The sequence below is a fragment of the Vulpes lagopus genome, chromosome 2 (assembly GCF_018345385.1).
Source record: "Vulpes lagopus strain Blue_001 chromosome 2, ASM1834538v1, whole genome shotgun sequence".
NCBI classification, from domain to species: domain Eukaryota; kingdom Metazoa; phylum Chordata; class Mammalia; order Carnivora; family Canidae; genus Vulpes; species Vulpes lagopus.
Genome location: NC_054825.1, coordinates 97,910,403 through 97,934,819, shown reverse-complemented (window position 1 = coordinate 97,934,819; position 24,417 = coordinate 97,910,403). Strand labels below are relative to the sequence as shown.

General features: G+C 42.4%; 1 protein-coding gene across 1 annotated transcript in view; it reads right to left on the bottom strand.

The window, feature by feature from the left end:
- Positions 1 to 14,187: 14,187 nt before the first annotated feature.
- Positions 14,188 to 24,417, bottom strand: part of PPP1R14C (protein phosphatase 1 regulatory inhibitor subunit 14C) — an 85,883-nt gene continuing 75,653 nt past the window's right edge. The window contains exon 4 of the mRNA XM_041745553.1: positions 14,188 to 15,784. Coding sequence (XP_041601487.1) covers positions 15,710 to 15,784 — 75 coding nt within the window. The 3' untranslated portion in view covers positions 14,188 to 15,709. The remainder of the gene's footprint in view (positions 15,785 to 24,417) is intronic.

The following is a 24,417-nucleotide window of genomic DNA, read 5'->3' as shown; positions in this document are numbered from 1 at the left end:
AATCATGGATTAAGGGTCGAAGATCTGGATTTGTCCCAATTCCATCATGGACCAGCTCTGGGAACTTCAGAAATTTCTGGGAAGGCCTAAAATTCTCTACAGAAATTCTCTCCAAGCTTTAAATCCCTGTCTATAAAGTGACAATAAAAAATTCTTTGTGAGAAGTCACACCGGCCCTGCCTACCCCATAGAATTCATGTGTGTATCAAATGACACAGATGAAAATATGTTTTTGACACTAAAATGCCACCCTGATATCGGTTATTAAACTCCAAGGGCGTATTTTTTACAGATGCTAGGCAACTATTTCCTTTCATTCACACTTTGCACAATCGGCCTCCAGGTGGGACAACAAAAAGAGGGCTCTGGGCTTTAGCTGCAGCAAACGAAAAGGGCCTGGCCTGAGGCCACTGGGAGTCAGGTCAAGGAGGTAATCAATACACTGCCGCCCGGGCTGTCCTTGAGGAGGCATGGGAGGGACACGGGACATGGAGGGTACCTCGGGCTCAGTGTTGGCATGGAGACGGAGGAAGAAGGTGTGTGCCTTGGGTCGGAGACATGCGACCAGGAAAGCGACAAGCAGCACGGTGGCTTCTGAGCCTCCCTAGTGCTAGGCAGGCTGGTGGCCCAGGACACGGGGCCGGTGCTGGGTGTCCCCAGGCACAGCTGAGCGGCCGCCGTGGAATTGCCAGATCCAGCACAGCAGGAAACGGGCCTCGGAGATATGGGCCATCTGCCCATGTGGCAGGGTGTCACCTGGGAAGTGTGTCCCCAGCGCGGCCTCCCTGGGTGTGAGCAGCCCGAGGAAGGGAAGGGGCAGCGGGGGGGGGGGGGGGGGGATTGGAGTGGCCGGCCGGGGCCTGCGGGATCCAAGAGGCTGTCAGCCAGTGCGGCTCCTGCGGCCTGACACTCGCTCCAGGTGTCCCCCTGGCTACCAGCACGGAGGCCAAACTGCGAGTTATGCGGAGCTACTCGCTCCGGTTGCCTCGGGTGACTCTGCCTTTGCTCCTGCCCCGTGCACTACGGAGAGCTCAGCAGTCATCATCAGAGGCTTCCCCAGGCCTCCGCCCCATCACCTTCTTGCCCCACATGGCACCACACCTGTAGGGCCACCAGGCCATTTAGCATTCTCCTGGTCTTCCAGGATGCCAGCTTGTATCCAGGCCAACAGACTGTTTCTGAGAACAAAACGCTTTCTTCTCACATTCAGCAGAGCTGCCACAGTCCTCTAATACTGTAATTATAATTTAAAAAGTGTTCAGTATGAGGGCACCTGGGTGATTCCATTGGTTAGGTGTCAGACTCTTGACTTCAGCTCACGCATGATCTCAGAGTCATGAGATCAAGCTCCAGGTCAGCCTCCCTGCTCAGCATGGAGCCTCCTTAAAATTCTGTCTCCCTTCCCACTCTGCCCCTCCCCTCCCCTCATAGGGCCTCATAGGCTCATAGGTGCATGTGCATATGCTCCACTTGGGTGCTTTCTCTCTCTCTGTCTCTCTCTCTCTTAAAAAAAAAAGTGTCCAGTGTGACTGACATGAGCTTATTTGACACCCGACTGCCCCACAGCCTGAGAATTCTTCATTTTCTCAAAGCTCCCTACCATATATTTTCATCATAAATATTGATCTCATACTCACCCCCTCAAGACTTGTCATACTTTTATATTTTCAAGACTGTTCTGTGTTAATATTTTCTTTCTTTTCCAGGATTACCTCCATTCCCCATATGCTCTTCCCCCTGGGTAGTCATAAAAATCAAAAGCCTTAATCAGTATGCACCATTAAGTACGCCAAATAGTTCAAGCACGTTTATGGCTATGTGTCCAATGGGCACTGCCTACCCCATTTGTCTCCATAATGGCATCTGCTCTGGATGCCACCTCCCAGAGGCAGAAGACTGTTTCCACACTGCACCCCTGCCCAGGCCACACTCAGGTTTCTGGAAGTAAGATAAGTCTCATTCTATAATTCTATAGAATTCTTCAAATATAATGGGTAAACATCTGAGCTCAAGCAAGAAGTTCCATAGTAAAAAGAAATGATCCATGTTTGCACAAGCGGCATGTCAAAAGGAAGGAAGGGAAAGAAGAAGGGAGGGAAGGAGGGAGGAAATAAGTCATCACGGACTATCAGGCAGGAAAGGGAGATGACAGATATTGTGCTTCTCCAAAATCACCTTGAGTATTCGATAATATCTGGTAAGTTCAGAGGCACGGACAGCCTCATTGCCAGTAGTCGCCAGAACAAGGCCAGTCTCTATGCCAACAAGATGGCCAAATCCAGCTGGCATAGTAGGTATGGCCCTCGAGTTAAAAATGGTTATTGCATTTTACAGGGTTGTAAAAAAAAAAGTGGCAGTGGGGTGAGAGGAAGTGGCAAGAGCCTGTCGAAAGCTCTGTGGCCCACAAAGCTTAAATTACCTATTATCTCACCCTTTCTAGAAAAAGTTTGCTCTGGACTTTTCCAAACATATCTGATCATCTTAAAACTCACTGTGGACACTGTCATGTGTACGGATCCCTGCCGTGGCAAGCCTGTCATAGCATTGTTTTTATTTTTTTACTTTTATTTTGTAATTTTGTAAAGATTTTATTTATTTGTCTGTTTGTTTAGAGAAAGCAAGCATGCAAGCAGGGATAGGGGCAGAGGGAGAGGGAGAGAGAGAATCTCAAGCAGACTCTGAGCTGAGTGGGGAGCCAGACGTGGGGCTTGATCTCAGAACCCTGAGATCATGACCTGAGCCAAATTTAGGAGTCAGACACTAAACCAGGTGAGACACCCAAGTGCCCCATAGCATTGTTTTTAATCACAAGAAGTGATTATGGCCTACATCCATGAGCAATTGGACACCTCCCTTAGAATAAATGAAGTGGCCATGATTATTAAAACAGGAAATTCTCACATGTAAAAAGCATGGTGCAGATAGAGAAATGGAGTATGATACTATGTATATGAAGTTTTAAGTGTAGTATCACTTGTGGAACTTACATAAGTAGTAAAAATATAAAGGTACGCATGGGAAGGCTAAAGAGCAAATTTAGTTGCCTCTACAAAGGGAAAGGATGGGTCAGCCAGGCCTCCGATTTTATCTAGAATAACAAATAGATAAATAGACAGATGATAGATTGCTATGGACAGAGATCAGTATTCCAATATCATTGCCTAGATTTTTCTGTATACCAGAAATAGTTTATTATAGTGATTTTTTAAAAATGACCGCTGATCTTCTTAATAGATATTTCAAGAAGCCAAAGCCTTTTAGGATTAATACGTGGATCCCATGAAAGAAACTCCATGTTTTCTGGTTCCTTTTCCAATGATGAATTTATTGAGTGATGAAGATTTTAAAAATCAGCTGGCTTTTTCTGATCTTAGGGAAAAAAGTCATCAAGGTCCGTGCTTGATCAAGAAGCTTCTCCACCTCTTCTCCCAGAAATCCTTTACCCCTTGGACTTTCTGGCTGAGAAAAGGAAACATCGCTTCTTTCTGGAAACAGCAGGAAATGCGGGTCAACATCTTTATTAAAAGGCTTTGGACAGGTGGAGCCCAATTCAGGGGAGAGCCAGGAGACATGGCCAGTGGGGTGGTGATGAGCAGCGGGTGGGGAGTTGAGAGACAGAGCAGGCCTGCCCTTTCCTGGCTCACAGCCTCAGCTCGCTGGGAGAGAAAAGAAGGCAAGCGAGACAGCAGGAAGAAATCTACAGATGACGCTTCCAGAGACTGGGCTGCCAGAAAGAGGCAAGACCTGTGAATAAAACCTCGAGGCCAGAGGGAGGTCTCTGCTAATTGGAGTATATAATTTAAGAGATGAACATAGACAAAGCCCTCGAGGGATTGACTGCAGGTTTAATTAAGGATGATCTTCCATAACCTTGTCCTTCATTTAAGAACTCTCTCTGTGAGAAATGCTGAGGAAAAGACAGTTGCACCTCGCTGGATGGATCTCTCCTTCTTTGAACCTTGGATATGAAAGGCCATTTCCCACCTATAATTTGGCCCACTGGGATGGCTATTGGATTTAGGATGGTTGCTCAGCTGCCACCTCCATACCCCAGCCAAATGTGACCCCAAGAGGGAGAGATAACACAAATACATTTCAATATTAAAAAGTGGAAAGTCTAATACACAGGTAACGAAGATCAAAACACAAGTTTTTTTCAGGTCCCCTAAGCATCTAACTATAGAATATGAGAGCTTGAGAATTCTGGGGTACAGACACTTGTCCTTCACAGGCTGATGCTCCAGGCTTGCTTCTAAAGACACCTCCTCCTTACAACCTCAGTGCCTGAAGATGTGCCATCCACTCCACTGAATTCCTCTGGCTTCCACACTTGTGGGTTTGCAGAATCAGATGAACCCCAGGAACCAATCAAGAAGGAAAAGGAAGGAGAAAGAACAAGAGTTTTAAGGTTGGTGATCACTATTTTTCCAACTGAAAATGAGCAAGAAAGAGTATTTTGAGTAGCTACATGTAGTATCTTCCTAATTACAGACTAGTAATAAGGCACTTTTTATATAAAAGGCTTATATACGTGCACAATCTATTATTTTATTTTCCTAATTTCTAGATAAAGAGAGGAAGGGGCAAGCACCTAATGAGGTACCAAAATCACATAGAAAGTAAGCAGCGTGATTCCAAGCCCAACACTGTTGAGTGAGGGATTGATGAGCACCACATCTTCGCAGCCACTCAAGCTTCCAATCTAATAAACATACTGCCTTGTTTCTGCAAGTGTTTAGCCAGTGCTGGATCTTTTTGCATTAATATTCATTTGCTCTTTTCTTTGCCTGGAGAAAATCACTTGCCCCAGGATACCATGCTGAGTTGTGACAGATCCAAATGTTCTCATTCTATCAACCTCCAAGGGCCCACCTGACCACCCACAGGAAAGTCAAAATAAAGACCATACCCTTCCTCACCCACTTCCTTGCAGTTTTGTCTCTCACAGCCCCCAGTATATTTTCCTGAACTAGACATTTCTCTGCAATGTTTGCATTGTGTCAAGTGTCTTGTGAACGAAATATTCAGAACAATGAACCAGAATCACAAGCTGCTGAATCTAGCACCCAGGGCCTACCTCAATACATGCTTGGTTTTGCTATTTTTTTTTTCTCAATACTGAGAGATGCCCATACTTTGTTGGGGGAGGCCTATACCACAAGATGGGAGCCAAAAGATACGATGGCCCTACTTCCCTAGCCCAGATAACTGTCCCACTTGGTTTGATTTATAACCACACACAGCTTAACAGAATATGTTTTGTAATCAATCAGGTTGCCCACCTTGAAATAGAAGCTTCACCATCCACTGGATATATGGCATCAGGCCATGTATTCTCTCCAAGCCTCAGTTTCCTTACCTACATAATGGGTACATTATATAGGTAATATATAACTTGCTTCATGAGGCAAGTACAGCTTGAATCCAAGGGCACTAGCATAGCACACTCAGTGAAAGGTAGCTGATGTCGCCATCACTTGTTCAGGGTAAGGTCAGTGATGATGACAGCACCTCTCCCCCAACAACGAAAGCTTGAGCTTGGACAGAGTTTCTCTGCACATAGAGCATGTAGTGGTGGGAGCTAGACAGACAGGACATGCAGAGGCTGGATGCATGCTTCATGGAGCCACCTGAGATGAACAGTAGAAGGGTCATCTTGGGCCTGCTCTAGCCACCTCTAGCCACCTCTGCTTTCCTGGAAAAAAAAATAGACCTCTCCCCCTCTCCCCATTCTTCACCATGTCTTTAGGGATATAGTTTTACCCTCTGCACTCTCAGGGTCTGCCCTAACCCTTCCTGCTAGAACTGGATACTATTTTTGTCCTTTTTTTCACATTCCCCACAGGCACCCTTTGGGGATCAGGGAACTGAGTTTCAATTGACCATCAGCCTCTTCCCAGAGGAAAAATGCCTTCTCTGCCAGGGCCTGTTGGAATCTTCCAGTCGCCCTGCACAGTCACCCAGGCAGGCCCAAGCACACTGTCCAGGCAGTGCAGACCACGCTCAGCCAGCCCTGGACACAGGTGTGAGGTTCACAGAGCCACTGGGTAAGGCACCTTCCACAAATGTGTCTTACTCAAACTGTGTTTCCTCACTAAAATTGAAGATGGTGTTCTTGGCAGAAAGTACTCAAACATGGGGCACCTGGGTAGCTGGATCTGTCCAACAGTTGGTTTTGGCTCAGGTCATGATCTCATGCATTGTGGGATTGAGCCCTCCGTCAGCGTTGTGCTCAACTTGAAGTCTTCTTAAGATTCTCTCTCCCTCTGCCTCTGTCCCTCCCCACCGTACTCTCTCTCTCTCCCTAATATAAATAAATCTTAAAAATAAAAAAAGAAAGAAAATACTCAGACACTATAGAAATGTAACCAATAGTAAGTTATCTCCCCAACAAATGACCCTATACTCTTACCCCAAGATAAAGATTGATGACAATGTATTCTTCTACTTCTTAAAATGTATATAATCATATATATTAATATATATTATTATTGTTAATTATATATTAATGTGATATATTATATAATATAATATATTAATATAATAATATTATTAATATATATATATACACACTGTTTTTAAAAGGTAGAATCTTTTGCCTCTTGAGAACCAACACCATGGATATTGGTGTATCATTCTTCATAAAACTACCTAATGTGCATGAATTGGCTTCCACTTTTCTCTATTACAAAAACACTAATAAAAAAACTTTCTATGTATATTTGTACAAGTATTAGATACATTTTAAAAAGTAGAACTATTGAATCAAGATATAGTAACATTTTATATTTTAATAAATATTTCTAAGTTGCCCTCTTAAAGTCTGGTATCAGTTTATATGCCCACCCTGCTCAGTCTTTTGGCAGAGTCTGACCTTCTTTCAGCCTAGATTGTAATTGTAAATGGGATATTACTCTATTAACATCAAGAGCTGCCATAGGAGATAAATGACATTCAAATGACATTCAAATGACCATTGGTAGGGTCTTCATTACCAACCTTTAGCTAGCCCTCACAATTTCACACACCCAGACTCACACCACCCCAGTAAAGAATTGGACAAAAACAAAGATGACTACACTTTAAGGCTCCTACCAGGGGGTATGTGCTGGTTAGCTTGAAGGAGAATGGATGCCCAGTCGATTGTGGGGCCTCTAGCACAGACGTGGTGGGAGGATTGCAGGATGCTAGAGGAAGGAGGGCAGGGCAAGAGGCTGAAAAGCTCACCAATTGGTGCCTGCGGACTCCACCAACTCTATTAACCTAAGCTTGTTCCCAAGAGGATTCTTTCTTTTGAAAGCCAGGGCCACCATTTAGGAGGAAGACAGAAGGAGCCACGGCATTATTTTTAAAACTTGATATGTAGTATAGTGATATGTAGTAAAGTATGGGCTTTTCCCCTACCCATTGCTCTTAAAACTTCACTCGCCTTCTTGAGGAGACAATCCCCTCTGACAACTATAGGTAATTTAAAAGCTTTTATGGAGCTTTGGGTAGAACCCAATAAAACCTCCAACCTTGGCCAGTTCAATATAAGCATCTGAAAAGTTAGTCATAAAACATCCTTTCCTAATCCACGGCAGACATTAACATTGACTTCTCCAATTACCAATGAATAACCCTCAAGGACTTTTCACTAAAACTGACAACACAAAAATTATGAGCCCCTTAGTAATGAAATTCGTATCTGAGGGAGATATTGGATTGATTATTGGTTAGGATTCTAAAGCCCCTTCATTTCTGCTTGTTTTTCTCTAGGCAGTCATCACTGAATGAACATTAAGCTTGATATTTATTGTTGGCAACAAAATGGGAATTCCATCTCCTTCAGGGTTTCTGCCTTCAGGCCCTGGAGCTCATTAGAAATATGGCTTTGCCTGGTTCACAATTGGGTGGCTGAGCCATTTTGAATCTCAGGTGGTGGCAGTGTGAGCTAATACTTAGGCAGTGGTAATTGCTGCTGCTAACATTACATGTGCAACTGATTTGTGTAGTGGAATTAAGTATCTTTAGTGTTTTTGCTGTACAAAGATCATAAATTATGGGCCAGTGCTTTGGATTAAATGAGACTCATGATGAGACACGAGCAAAAACAGTTAAGAGCTTACTTCCTCTTAGAAGGTATACAATATTTTACAGAATTTAAATTCCCAGCCCAAATATAACACAATGGCTTTCTTTCTTTGCATGCTTATGAAACAAACAAACAAACAAAAATGCTTAAAAGAAGTGGTTTGTCAAGGGACAAGGTATTACCTTCTTTTCTTTTTTTTTCCCCCAGGGACAGGGGGAAAAGTATGGGCTTTCCCCCCACTCATTGCTCTGCACTGTACACCAGTATTCACATGCTTGTCTCAACTTGTTTTTTGATAACCTAAACAAGATGGCAGAAATGAGTGGGAGTGGGGGTTGGGGTGAGGACAGACCTTTCTGCAAGTGCCATTTCATACCTTTTCCCTGGCTAGGCAGTGGTGTTGGCAGTTGAAGCAGACTGTGGAGCTGAACATGTTGGGGGTGAATCTACTCCAGAGGCTTGTGATCATGGGAACCCAAGGGCAGGACCCATCACAACAAGAAGAGGAAAGACACCTGAAATCTACCTCCTAAACAAGCCAACATATGCATGCCAGGGGGAACCAGTCCCTTCCAGGCTTCTTTGCCATGCAGACAGGCCATTACTTGCTTCTGGGGCAGCGTGTCTGGGAGAACCTATCAACCACGGAAGGAATTCGGCAAAGTGGAACATCTGAGTATGAGATGGGAAAGAATGAGTTTGGGAATTTGTTCGGGAAGGTCTGAGGCCAAGGAGGGGCGGCTGGCCTTGTCACCAGCTATTCTGGGACTTCTGGGAACCCTGGCTTCCTGCATGACTGTGGCCTCCAATGTTCCAGGCTCTGATTTTTCAGAAGATCTAGGTATGGACATTTTGAGAACCCAGTGATAGCACAGACCCTCTTCCCTACCATGCCTGTCTGCCACTTTCTGTGTCCTTTCTTTCTGGTACTCTCTCTGGCACATGATCTCTCTGTGGCTCTGTGTGGCCCTGTCTCTCTCTCTCTCTCTCTGTCTCTCTCTTTCTCTCTGGCTCTCTCTCTCTCTCTCTCTCTCTCCTGTAAAGTTCCACGAGCTGTAGCTGTAGGAACACTTAGCTTAAAGATACTGGCAGGCAGTTCTCAGCACATCTGTCTGCAACAGAAAATAAGATTCGGAAGGGGAAAAAAACAACTAACTATGCTTTTTTTCCCAAGAGTTTGAAGGTTTTGTTCAACTTCTCACTCATCACTAATTTCAGTAAGTTTCTAGGGCTTTGGTATATTCTGTTAAAGTGATGCAAGCCTACACAATCTATTGTACAAATTTTGGTTCCTGCCCCTGTTGGGAGCACAGCTTAAAAGGGTAAGGCACTGTGCTAAGTGCTATAAAAACATTCCTTAAATATGCATTATCTTATTTATCTCCTTATCTATGAACAATCAGAAAGGGGGTTTTATCAGTAATATTCCCTTTTATAAATCTCATCAGCAGCAAGGGAGCATTTCCTGCTATTAACAATAGAAAAACCAAATAGTAAATCACTTAGTCTCAAGCCACCTGTGACCCAGAGGGGGTTACACTTTCTGTGAAGCACCCTGCGAACTGACAAGAACCATGAGCTCATTTTCTATTTTTGGTTTCAGAAACAACAGGGTGGACTATAATACACAAGGAAATTATGATCAAAAAACTACTTTTGCAGTGGAATTTGGGAATTTGACAATAGCAAGCGATAATGCGCTACTCCTATTATGCAGGCCCGTACTGGAGAGAGATATGAGGCAAGAACTGACATTTGCTTGTATTCTCCATTTCACTCTAAGGAGTCATTTTTGTGTGAAGCAGGTGTGTCTCTCCGTCATGCATTTTCCCTGACCTCCACCAGCGTTCCCTTTTTGCTACTAAGGAGGAGGAAGAGAGAAAGTGGCTTTTGTGAAAGTAAATTCTATCCACAGAACCACCATTTGTGGCATGGAATGTCTTTAACTTCTGACCCTACCCCCATTGAAAATGATTAATCAAGTTAGGGTCTAAATATAAGAAAGTATCTACTAGTTATAAGAATGATACAAATCACACTGATAGGGTCTCAGACTTGACCCTATTACAGGCTGACAAGTTAGCCTGCCTCAGTTTCATGGATGCACCAGACCCCACAATCCTGGGTCAGAGAGAAACAGAAAGTTTGTTAATTGGCAATAGTAGTTGCCCGAGTAACAACACTTTTTGATGTTGATTTCTCCCAGAGCCAAGGCCCAGAGGGGTTTGCGAAGAAGGCTAGGTGATGGTTGTGCAGGCAGTGAGTTGCATTATAGGAGAGAAAACTCTGAATTTAGGGAGCCCACATTTTTTATAATGGGCAAACACCTGCTTGCTCTTTGCCCTAGAGGGAAAAACTTATTTCTATCTTCCAATATTGACATTAATTAAAACATGCAGGAACATGACAGGCCTGGGTAGAATTGTTTCCCCAACAATGATCACACTGAATTAAAAATATGCATATAAATGAGATCAAGTCTATGTAGCCATGATGTTAAAAGTGCACGTTTCTTTACCCTCATATGCTTGCTAGGACCATCTACCTCTAGAACCGACCAGAACAAGGTCAGACTAAAGGAGGCCATCCAGCAGAGTCACTTAACACCCTGCTTGAAGATCCTGAAGATAAAGGAAAACTGACCAGAGATAAAAGAAATCTGGTCTTATCCAATGGATCCAATGAAAGCACTAGAAAACTGGATTTCCAGGACCTAATTTGTAGCTATTTTAATATTAGTATTCTACTGAAATGCCTATCTGCCATGTTGTAGCGGGAGCACCCACAGAGCCAAGAGAAGTGGTGAACTATCTAGTATTATAAAAACAACTTCTCCCCAGTCAAGATACACGATGGTGGCATAAGAACACTGAGGAAGTGAAACATTTCCAGCACTTGTGTCTGAATAGCGGTGCAAGCGGTGCAAGGAAACTCCGTGAAGTCTGGATAGGTCTTACTCATAGAGAACTATGAGAAGCCACCCAGTTTTTCACAGGGAAATTACAAACACACCGTAAGTGATATCCTGAATTCCAAAGGAAGTGGCACTAGTTCTTACTAATAACTGCAGGATCATCGTAAATTCAGGAAGAAAGCACTAGGGGAGAAAACCTGTATTCCTGTCAGTGTCCAACTTGCAACTGGCTTTCACAAAGTTCCAGTTACCAAATACATTAAATTCTTTTGCTTTTTTAGACAGACCGCAGACAAGGGGTCCCCCCCACCCCCACAGTACTTTCCACCAGGCCCTCTTAGCCCATTTGTGCCATTAGAGGGACCTGAGTGTAGTGACCCAAGACAGGGGCAAAAGGAGGAGACAATGGGGATGTGAAGTAGGGAGACAGCACCTCCAAAGTGGCTGCACTCAGAGAAGGTTCCTGAGAAGTGGGGGGAATCCCCAGGATCGTTGACTCAGAAGCAAAAACGATGTAAGGGTAGAGATGTGTCCGTCAGCTGTGCGGCCTGCCCAAGCTGTCAGGCACACACAGTAAAGGCTGGTTCAGGGCCCCAGGGTCCTGCTGAGAAATACTTGGAGGGACAGCAGAAAGAAAGGCATATCCCAGCGGGCTGGGCGGGGAGCAGTGCCCACCACAGAACTAAGCCATGGGGCAAACTTCAGCCCCCGCTGGCAGCCTCGCCTGTGCCATGGAAGGGGAGGGGGCAACCCTTAGATGCAATCCCACCTGCTTCTCTGAGTGGTGCACCAAGTGCCTGGGACAGATTGGCTACTCTAGGCGGTGGCCCTTTGGTCAGTGTCCCTCGGGGAGATGGTAGTCATCGCTCAAGAATAGCTCATGTTCCCAACCATTGTGTCTTCTTGGAAAGAGCTGATACAATCATGTACTCATCTGTTAATAACTGATTCTGCACAGCACACAATCTCTTATGGGGATTTGAGGTAGCAAATGAAAATCAGATATCCCAGTGTTACAGGAATTGAGAAAGAATTTCCTCCAGATGTTCTTTCTCCCAATTTTACCTCCTCTGGAAACTGTTGGCAGGTACTCCATGCTGAGCTACCAAGGCCAAGTCCAGGAATTTTTTTGTCAGGGGGAAAGTGAAGAAGAGCCTGGGGACAGAGGGGAGCCCAGCTACAAAGTCTGGCTGTGCTGCTCCTCAGGAGCTGGGGGTCTCTGTTCTCAGGAGTGGCGGAGAACCCATAGGTGGCTGAGGACCCACTCCAACCACAGAGCCTCCCACTCCCCACCTCTCAGCTCTGGGGCTCGGATCACTTTAGATGCAGCTCCTGGCTTTCATTCCTGTGGGGGGAACTGAGAACAAACCCTGCAAGGGGCAGGAAAGCTAAATGGTCAAGGGGCTTAGAGGCAGACAGCAGCACTGGTCTTGAAGGTCCGTTCTGGGGCCATGGGAACTCCAGGAAATTGCTGAATGATTCTGAGTTTATCTTCTCTTCTATAAAATGAGGCTAATGCAATCTACCTCCATAAGATTAATGTTAGGATTAAATGTGGTAAGGAAGGTAAGCACTCAGCACAGTAATAAGTAAATGGGGACTATTATGATGATTTTTTATAAATGGATAAAGTTTAAACTTGGATTTCTCAATGCTCAAGTGGAAGACTAAGCCAGAAGTTGGGTACTTTGGGGTCATTCCCCTGGTGCTGGATTATAGTTTCTCTCCAGCAGAAGGTAGAACGAGAAATAGTCAATGTGCTAATGCCACAGCTGCCATCCACGGTAACAGCATCCATGTTGTGAGCTGAGGCCAGTGAGGTCAAACGTGTGTGCCAGACTCCACAAGAATGATCCAATGGGTCAGCTGGTGCTCAATCTGGGAGCTTGAAAAAACAAACAAACAAAAAAAACCTAAGGTCTGCTTCTTTAAATTGTGATTAAATTGGTCAGGACTTGCTTTTAAAACTCCTCAGGTGATGCAAATGTGCATTCAGGCCTAAGAACCACTATCCCAGCCAGGAAGGAAACAGTTGAGTTTTCGTGAAGCATCTTTAGTCATATTTATTCAGTTGGCAAACATGTATTGATCCCATTGATGGGCCAACTTCATGCTTTGGTGCTTGATTTATAAGATTGGGTCTCAATCTCAAAGATCCTAGAGTCTAACAGAAGAGACAAACAGGTGAATAGACAGCAATAATGTGGTGTGTATATGCTGGGATGAGGTAGTAAATACTAGAAGCTCTGGACATACTTAGGAAGTGATATAGACCAGCTTCCAGATAAAGCCTTTGGATGGTGAGGTTATTCCAGACTGAGGCAACAGTTTTTGCAAAGCCTCAGAGGAGAAAATATATATGCTCTAGAAACTCTAGTCATTCAACAGGACTGGATATTAGAAGATCAAAAAAGGAGGCGGGAGAAGCAGGGACCAATTCCTTACAAGGAATGTGGAGAAGTTTGGGTTTTAAGTAAGGGGTGGAGTGATCCCAGCTGTCTTTCTGGCTACTGGGTGGAGAACAGATCAGAGGTAAGCAAGTCTGGACATGGGGAAACCAATTTCAAGATGGTTGCAGGAACCAAGGCAAGATTTAACAAGGCATAGATATGAGAGGTATGAGCAGAGGAAGAAGAGCCTGGTGAATGAGGGCGTGTTGAGGGCAGAGAGAGGAGCCAAGGAGGAGGTCCTGTTCAGAAGGAGTCAGGTGATGCCAGGCCTTGGGGAGGGAAGGAAGAGTATGTATTATGTGGCAGGATCAAAGGGCCTCTTGCTTCATCAGCTCATAACTTTGGGCTGGTCAGCCCTAGTAGAAATCCTGCAAATTCAGTATTTTTCTGTGTTTATAGGATGCACGGCATTCCAACAATAACTGGAATAGTTGGTTAATTTGAAATTTTCTTGAGAATTTTTATCAGATGGGTAAAAGGTAGTTATAATTAAACGCAAAGCACATGGCCTGAGAGAGGGTTGAAACAGAAGCCAGGCAGGACCAAACACACAGAGCTCCTCCTCCGTTTCCTTCCCAACCCAGGAATGTTGCTCTCAGCAACCTTGCTTTCATCAGGAGAGAACCAGGGTCAAATGCCTGAAAATACCTGGAAAACAAAAAGCTAGGTATATGTGCTTGGTACCCCTGTCTGCAGAACATCTCACACAGAAAAATTATCATTTGAACAGGTTTTGCAATGCAAGTGTGTAAGCAGAGTCGTAAGCAGCTCCATTTATTTCAGTAAATAGCTTGTAAATAAATCATTGGTAAACATTACAAAATTAAATACATTTTCAAAAGCTTGCCAGTATACATAAAATTCACAAACATAGTTCTTTTAAAAAATAAAATATGTTCAGAGCACCCTTGATATAAAATGTCTGACTCCTGTCCTCTGACAGGGCCCCCTAGAGACATCTTACAGTAGATGGGGTTTCTGTGGGGGAGGCGGTGGAGGCCTCCTTGGGGAAGGGAAGAGTTTCTCCTCTGACCTTTTACCCAGCCCACATCGTCTGACGTTTGATCCTTCTCCAAGGAGCTGATCTATAACCAGGAGGCACAGGGCAGGCGCCCCACACCTCGCTCCAAGCAAGGAGACTGGGGTGCATCATTAGGGCCAAGAGCCAGAAGCCTCAGGATATGCCATTGAGAGGAGCCAGAAATGCAATTTCCACCATCCTTCCAAACCAGCGGATGCTCTTGCATCAACTTTCTTGAAGGAAGGTGAGGCTTTCTCACCTCCACATCATTCAACCCTCAGCTCACTCGCACCGCTCTAATGCTGCCCAGGCACAGAAATGACCAGATCGACTTCTAAGGAGGAAGATACTTAATTTGCTAGCTTCCACATGACCTGCTTTCGTGGAGAGAGAGAGTAATACACAGTATTTGGTTGAAAGCAGAGAATTCATTGCTACACAGTGCTTCCTTTCCCCATTGCAAAACACCACTCAGCATGGGCTTTTCTTTAGAAATCTGAATAGTTCTTCAAATTAAGGATTCATAAAACTTTAAAATACCACAAACGAGGCAATAAGTACATGACCTGGCAAAGCATCCCAATTAATGAAATAATAAAAAGTCCATGAATTAAGCCCTTGACCAACTCAACTCCATGTGGTGTAGCTCATTAAAATAACAGATACACTGACTTCTTTCACTTTGGTGCATAAAGTGAATGCTGACGGTCAGCAGCATTCACATGAAGAATATCCAGTGGCCTCTTGAAAATACATGTGCTGTGACCTTCAATTAAAGGACAATCACAAGTTTATTCCATCAATGTGAAATAAAACTCACGTCTACAGTTCAACTTAGTCATGTGTGGATATATACAAGTACGAGAAATTCGGCATCTGAGACAGTTGTACAATTTAAGAAAAAGATTACCAAACTCGTAAGAAAACCACCATCCCTGTATAGTTAGGTCCTAAACCTTTGATTTTACAAAGAAAATGTTGCCTGGCCCAGCCCATTCTTGCATGTCTGCCTGGCTCAAAACCCATGGTTGGGCTGAAACCAGAGTCATGATGTTCTTGCTATTAAAATAATACACTAATAGAACCCTTCAAAACAAAAAAGGAACACTCTTGAATAAATGTCTAATAGACACCCCCCTCCCCCAAAAAAAGTTTCTCATAAGGGCAACTATGCTTTAATAAATGTCTTCATGAAGCCCAAATCCCAGGACCCATCTTCGTCTCTGGGAGAGTTCCACCCTGTGTTAGAATTATCCGGTCTTCTTCTGCGGAGGGTTCAGTTTCCTCATGCCTCTTATCCGAGAGAGCAGCTCCTGGATAAATTCCTAAAAGAGATCAGAAGAAGTTAATATGACAAGCTCACTCTACTAAAATTGGGAATTAAAATATGCTTGAGGTCACTAAGGTCAGTGGCAGTTAATGTGAGTTGATGAGTTTGGTTGGAGGTATCAATCCCAGCTGCCTTGATAGAGGACTTTTTTTTTTTTGAAGATTTTATTTATTTATTCACAAGAGACACACAGAGAAAGAGAGGCAGGGACAAAGGCAGAGGGAGACCTGAGCCAAAGGCAGACACTCAACCACTGAGCCACCCAGGTGTCCCAATAGAGGACATTTTTAAACAAATGAAGTGTGCTTAAACCTCACATCAAGATCAATGCCTCACCCTGCTCTCTTCACTCACTGACCTTATCTATATGGCCTTTGAAGGCACATGTGGTTTAGATCAGCCTTCTCAACCTTTAATAAACCTTTAATATGAGCATACAAATCACCCAGGGAGCTTGTAGATTCTGATTTAGTAGGCTAGGTTGGGGCCGGAAATTCTGCATTTCTAACTAGCTGGCTGTGCCTATGTTAGTCTCTGGACCATACCTGGAACATCAGGGCTTGACCAGTGGTTCACAAATGTAAGTCTTCATTAGAATCACCAGGGGTACTTATTAAACCACAGAGTGCTGCGCCCCCAATTTTCTGATTCAGTAGTTCTGGGGCGGGGCCTGAGAATGTGCATCTCTAACACGTTCCCAAGTGACACCTGCTGTTGATTCCAGGATCATACTGAGACCACTGATCTAGATCTCAAAAGAATCTTTTGACTTTTTCTGACTGCAAATCAGTTTTTTTTAAAAGCCAAACACATTTTACATTTACAATTCAGTACATTCAAACGCATATTTGAAATAAAAATCTTAAGAACGAATACTTAATATTTATAATACATCCTATATTTTCTCTTTTAATCTAATTTCATTTAAAGGGTAATGCTGAGGGAGATCCACTAAAATAATTTCATGTCCTAGTCATAGATGAACACCCAATGACTAAAGAACAGTCTAGAATGGTTCCTACTTTATACCATCAGGAATCTTTCACTGCTGCCTTCTGTTTAAAATGATTTGGCTACCTAAAAAGTCATATTTATTAGATAATAATTACTTTGTCTTCCTATTTTATATTTGTCACAGACAAAGAAGACAGCCAGACTTTCTGATCAGCAAGTGGTGGTTGGTGAATGACGGGACTGGGTACATCAGGAATTTATCAAGAACAAAAATGCTAAGAAATCTTCCTTTCTATTTGGCCTACTGAAAAACCACTCTCAAGCCCCCCTCCCAATCACAGCCCTTAGTACAAGCTCCCAGGCCAGGTGATCCCAGAAACTACTCTCCAGCTCGAAAACACAATAAGCTTAACATTTAGTATGTTGTTAGCCACACAAATTTCTTTTTTTTTTTATAATTTTTTGCGATTATAAATTAATATGTGCTTTTTCTAAACAACTTAAGAAAATATAAGCCAGCAACAATTACTCCTTAGAATGAACCACTAATGTATATTCTCCTATGAAAATGGTTTTTACCTAATTAAGATCACACCATATAAATAAGTTCTTTTCTTCAATTTAGCATTATGTAAGAAGCTTTCTCCCACAACATTAAATAGCCTTCTAAAAATTAACTTCAATGGTTATATGATCCTTTATTATATAGATGTTCTACAATCTGCTTACTAGAATACGTGGTTGGTTCCTGACTTTTTCAGAATTATAAACAATGCCACAAGAAACATCCCTGTGCATAAATCTGCAGTTTAGGGACACCTGAGTGGCTCAGCGGTTAAGTGCCTGCCTTCAGCCCAGTGCATGATCCTGAAGTCCTGGGATCGAGTCCTACATCCGGCTCCCTGTAGGGAGCCTGCTTCTCCCTCTGCCTGTGTGTCTCTGCCTCTCTCTCTCTGTGTCTCTCATGAATAAATAAAATATTTTTTAAAAAATCTGCAGTTTAGATTATTCTCTTTGTAGAGCTTGTCCAGAGAACGAGAACATTTTCATCACCACTATTTCTGACCTTGGCCAGAATGGAACACATGAAATAAAAGGAGGCCCTATTTTAACTTCCTGAACACTATTTTATCTAATTTAAAGAATTTTCTAGGATAAAATAATGCCAAATTTTCATACTTATATTCAATTTGCACTTTGTAAATTTAACACATTTCCTATTTCTCCTCTTGCTATATGGTTTCGACAATATAGTGTGAAACATACAGTTTCAGTTTCATTGTTTTGGGAATCTACTACTCAAATGACTCCTGTAGAAAGTTCCAGCATTTCAGTGTAGATCTCCTTTTTTTTTTTTCAAGCAAAGGCCAGAATCACAAATCCTTTCACTTATCTTGTTGATAAGTAGCAATTCTTCTGCACTACTCCTATAACATATTTTCAAAAAGATCATTATAAAAATAAAGATCAAATATTAGAAGGAATAATATACCCTAAACTACAGACTTTTCTCCTTCAAGACAAAAGTAATTTGGTAATTTAAATAAAATACAAATTATCTCAAAGAACCAATCATAGTGTACATTCATGTCAGTGATTAAAAATATCAATAAATAACTTGTATTTATATTTAACATCAATGAAACTCTAAAATTTAATATTAACTAATTTTATGTCTACACATTAATATACTGTATTTTACATATTTCTAAATGTTCATTAAATTTGCATAATGAGGTACTCCGCTAAGTTAAAAAAAAATAGCAAGACCAATACTTATTCCCCATATAGAAACTTGCACAGAAGGATTTTAATGAGTACAGATGATCCTCAAAGAAGATCCAAGAATCTTTAATCAAAAATATTTTGAGGGGCGCCTGGGTGCCTCACTTGGTTAAATGTCTGCCTTCAGCTCAGGTCATGATCCCAGAGTCCTGGGATTGAGCCCCACAATGGGCTCCCTGCTCAGCGAGGGGCCTCCTTTTCCCTCTGCCTCTGCCGCTCCCCCAATTTGTGCGCTCTCTCTCACTCTCTCTCTCTCTCTCCCTGGTGCTTTCTCTCAAATAAATAAAATCATTTTTAAAAAATACTTTGATAGCTTGTTCATATTACTCAAAAATTCTTTAGGTAACTAACAATATACCTCATTTACTTCCAAAACAGATCACTTAGACTTGGGTTGTGGACACTAATCAAGTCACAGAAAGGCTACCCCTTTGAGGAAATGACACCTGATGGGAGATGTGAATTAACAAAGGGAGGCCAGCCTGGAGAAAGTTGAGGGTCTGGGTCACAGAACACATGCAAAGGCCCTGCAGATAAACAAGCAAGGAAGTGGGTGTTCCTGGCACAGAAAGGCCAAGTCAAGTGTGGCAGGAGCCATGCTGGGGATGCTAGGGTCAGCTTGCCAGGGCCTCGCTGCCCACAATACAGTGCTGAGAGAGTATTCTTGATGCAATGGACAGCTTTTAAGTAGGGAAGCAACATCATCTGATTTTGGCTTTTAAAAGCCCTCTGTGGGGATCGCTGGGTGGCTCAGAGGCTTAGTGCCTGCCTTTGGCCCAGGGTGTGATCCTGGAGACCCGGGATCGAGTCCCACATCGGGCTCCCTGCATGGAGCCTGCTCCTCCCTCTGCCTATGTCTCTGCGCCTCTCTCTCTCCCTCTTCCTCTCTCTTTGTGTGTCTCTCATGAATAAATGAATAAAAATCTTTAAAAAAATAAAATAAAAGCCCTCTGTGGGGCAGCCTGGGTGGCTTAGCAGTTTAGAGCTGCCTTCAGCCCAGGGCATGATCCTGGAGACCTGGGATCGAGTCCCACATCGGGCTCCCTGAATGGAGCCTGCTTCTGCCTCTGCCTGTGTCTCTGCCTCTCTCTCTCTCTCTCTCATGAAGAAATAAAAATCTTTAAAAAAAAAATAAAAAATAAAAGCCCCCTGTGACTGCCATGTGGAGTACAGGCTGTATAAAAACAAGATTGAAAGATAGGCTAGTTTGGGGATTTTGCAGAGATTCAGGCAAGGGATGCCCAGCCTTAAAGGCAATGAAAATTAAGCAGGATCCATTTCAGAGTCAGAGTCACTAGACTGTGTTGCTAAAATGAATGGGACTTCCAATAAAATGGGGAGATGGGACAAGGAAAAAGGGGGATTAAGGTAACCATTATGCTGAAATGAGGAAAACCCAGAGGGTACCTACTAGACACATGAGGGGATCTCAGGAAGACAGTTCAACATGACTTGGTGTCTTAGCTCAACGGCTGAAGTCATAAAGCTACGCATCACTTGCATCTAAACTAGTAGCTTTCAGGACGCCTGGGTGGCTCAGTGGTTGAGTATCTGCCTTCAGATCAGGTCATGATCCCAGGATCCTGGGATCAAGTCCCACAAAGGGCTCCCCATGGGGACCCAGCTTCTCCCTCTGCCTATGTTTCTGCCTCTCTGTGTCTCTCATGAGTAAATAAATAAAATCTTAAAAAAAAATACATCAGTGGCTTTCAACTAAAAAACACAACTCCTAAAAAACTACATGTGATCCATACATAGTTACATCAGCTAGTTCACAAAGAAACAAGCCTGAAACAAAGGTTTCTTGAAAAGATGTAACTCTTACGATATGTGATACCCCTTGATATTTTATTTGAAAAAAAAAAAAAAAAGGTCAAGGCCAACTCATAGGTTACCACCCATAGTTTGTAAATACAATGATCTAGACCAAGGCTAATGAATGCAGAAGCCCCCAACCACATAGACAAGTAGTATAAATATAATAATATAAATATAGATATATACTTATAGTATATTCATATGTAATAAATATGCCTATATTCTATAATATAAATGATACAGTATAACTATTTAAATGTAAATGAATTAAGACAAATACAATTTAAAATTCAGTTCCTTATTCCCACTAGTCACATTCCAAATAGTCAGTAGCCATCTATGGCTAGTGGCCACCATACTAGACACTAGGGCTATAGAATATTTCCATCATTTCAAAAAAAAGATTTTATAAAGATTGTGTTTATTTATTCATGAGAGACAGAGACAGAGAGAGAGAGAGGCAGAAACACAGGCAGAGGGAGAAGCAGGCTCCTCGCAGGGAAGCCTGACATGGGACTCGATCCCCGGTCTCTAGGATCATGCCCTGGGCTAAAGGCAGTGCTAAACCACTGAGCCACCTGGGCTGCCCCATTTCAGAAAATTCTATTGGACAGCACAGGTGGCAATGCTTTGAATTGCAAGGCTCCATGAGATAAGCTTGGAAGAAAGTGTAAATAGAGAAGAAAAGAGGGCTGAAGACCAAGGCCAGAGGCCCCCTAGCAAGTGAAGTCTGGGAGAAGTGCTGGGGCTAGTGAAGGAGACTGAAAAGGAGAAAGCAATGAGGGGGAAATGCAAAAGAGTGTGCTGTTAAGAAGTCAAGAAAAGAACATGCTTCTAGAAAGAAGAGGTGCTCAATCAAGCCAGGTACCAATAAGAGGTTAAGTAAGTTAAGATAAATTCAAAACCATAGAGTTGCCAAGAAAGAGGCCATAGTGTCCTACTTGGGAGAAGTTAGTAGACTGGCTGGGATGGAAACTTCCACCACTAAAACTTCCTCTGTGACTTTTTCTTGGTAAACAGATTTATTAAGGTATAAATGGCATGCCATAAACTACACATTTTAAGGCATACAACCACAAGTACACCATCCGTGCAATCAACATAATGGACACATTCAATTCCTTCAGAAGTATCTTCATGCCCTTTGGCAATCCCTCTCTCCTCCCTCTGCTCTTCTTATTCCCAGGAAAACTCTGTCACTATTAAATTAACTTGCATTTTCTAGAGTTTTATACAAATGGAACCATAATACTACATACTTTTAGTCTTCTATTTTGGGGGTTTCTTTCATTCAACATCATTATTTTGAGATTCAGCAAAATTTTAATTGCACATTTATTTTTATTATTATTATTATTACTAAGTAGCATTTTGTTGTATTGGAGTACCAGTTTGTTTATCCACTCACCTGTTGATGGAAATTTGGGTTGTTTTCAGTATAGGGCTATTATAAACAAAGTTGTTTAAAATAAAATATCCATGTAAAACTCTGTATGGAACATGCTTTGATTTCTTTTGGGTAAATATCTAGGATTAGGATGGCTGAACTGCTGATTTATTTGTTTGTCTTTATGGCAATATCACTCTGTCTTCTAAGTATAGGTTTACAAGTCCTAAAATCAGGTAATGTTAGTCTGCCATCTTTGTTGATACATATTGTTTTGGCTATTCTAAGTCCTTTAAATTTCCTTAAGAATTTTAGAATCAATTCATTATTTTATACAAAACAAAAACAAACAAAAAACGCTGCTGGGATTTTGGTTGAGACTGCATTGAATTTATAAATCACTCTGTGGTAAAGACAATGAATGTTCTCAGCAACATTTTATAGTTCTCAGTGTACATCTTTTGTCATATTTATTCCTAAATGTTTAATATTGTTGATGTCACTATAAGTGGTACATTTTTATTTCCAATCATTGCCAGCAATAGATTTTCATATATTTACCTCCTATTCTGCAAGCTTGTTGAACTCACTTGTTAGTTCTAGCACCTTTCTGTAGACCTTTTGCAGATGTTCTTTCTAGAGTTTAGGGATTTCCCTTCTATTCCTAGGTTGGCTGAGAATTTTTAACCAGGAATAGGGAGATTTATCAATTGTATTGTTCTTTTCAGAGAATGAGCTTTTCTTTCATAGATTTTCTTTATTGGTTTTCTTTTTTATATTCACAGATTTTTGCTTTCATTTTCATTATTTTCTTTCTTCACCTTACTCTGAGTTTAATTTGTTCCTTTTTTTCCTAGTTTCCAGGATAGATTCTAAAGTCATTTGAAACCTTTCCCAATATAGACAGTGTTATATATTCACCTCTAAGCACTGCTTCTCACAAATTTTGATATAATGAGTTTTGATTCCTTCTTTGGCCTAGCAGTTATTTAGAAATGTATTAGTTAGTTTCCAAATATTCGGAGATTTTTCCAGACACCCTTCTGTTACCGATTTCTAACTTAATTCCATTATTCAAAAAATGTATTTTGTATGACTTTAATCTTTTAAAATTTGAGACTTGCTTTGTGGCCTAGAACATGTCTATCTTGGTAAATATTCCAGGTGCATTTATGTTCTGTGTGCCTATAATTATAGGCTAACTTCAGGTCTTTTACCACTGCATTTATTCGGCATCTTGCCATGTGACTTGTACACATACAAAACATGTCAAAAGAAGGGATGAATAAAGTGTCTCCCAAGATGCAATATTTCCACAAGAAAATGATTCCCTAATCACAAAAGACATGATCTTTTGTGACACTAAAAAAAAAAAAAAAAAAGGCATTTATGACTCTTTTTCAACCTTTGAATCCCCAGTTGAAAGGAGGAGCAAGAACGGATGCAAACTCCCTAGTGGACGTGGGTTGAATATTAGGATCTGGCACTGGTTGTGCTCAATCCAAACAAAAGAAAGGGAATCAACATTTGCTGAAGGCCTTTTCTGTGTAGCCTATTTATATATATTGCCATATTTGATCTAATGTAGTTTTATCACCTCCATTTTACACATGAGAAAAAAATGGATGTCTAGTTCACTATAAGTCATTGTCTGAGGTCACAAAGCAAATATTTGAATCCAGGTCTCTTGAAGCCAATTGAGCTCAATAAATGGGTACCAAGCCCCCAACATGTGCCAGATACTACACTACTTGCTGGGATGCAGAGGAAGGGAGAGGCCCTGGCCCAAAAGGGGCTCCCAGGCTAGCATGAAACAGGCTGTCAGTGTATGACACCAGTCACAATGCTAAGTGTGTATATGAGTGCTCCCTGGGCAGATGGATGGTGCACACTGCCCCTGCCCAGCCCAGGCTGGGACCACTCCTGCCTCTCCCACTCTGCCTCTCCTGGTGGATGACAGGCTAAAAGAAGGTCATGATTCCAAGAAACTGAAAGATGAGAAGCTGTGTCAATACAAGGAATCTAGAATCTGGAATCACTGCTCTGGGGTGTCAGCCCAGCTTCCTCTCCCTCCTTCTCTTCTCCTTCTCCCTCCTTAAGGGTACATCTTTTATCAGCTGAACATACCTCTACTAGTGTCTAGGATCTGGCCATTCTCATTTCCTAATGTTTGCAATAGTATTTCAGCTAACTGCTGGAATTTTACAAAGGCAAACAGGCATTGCTCTGACCCATCATTTCAAGACAACTGGCAACTATTTTTTAAGCCACCTCAGCAGCTTTTGTCCAAATGCTCTTCCTAATGCTCCCCAAGATCCCCAGTCTGCAACCCTGAGGGAGGCCTCACCCAGTTGCAACATTCCTGCGGGCTACCAAGGGCCAGGTTGTGCTCAACTGGGCAGTGCGCCAAGCCGCAGCTGGACAAATAGCCTCACACAGTGGCCTTTAATAAAAGGCTGGGGCCCTATGTACCCAGGACCATGAGTTGTATGGAAGGGACCATGTGTCCCCAGGACTGTGAATTATATGAGGGGAGAACCTGTGTCCCCCAGGACTGTGAATTGTATAGTGACACAAGAAGCAGAGAGACAAAAGATAAAGATCTTGGGTTATAAACACCAAGAGGGACCTTTGAAACAAATGCCTATAAAGATCTAAGATGGGTTCATTCCTATGTGGAGGGA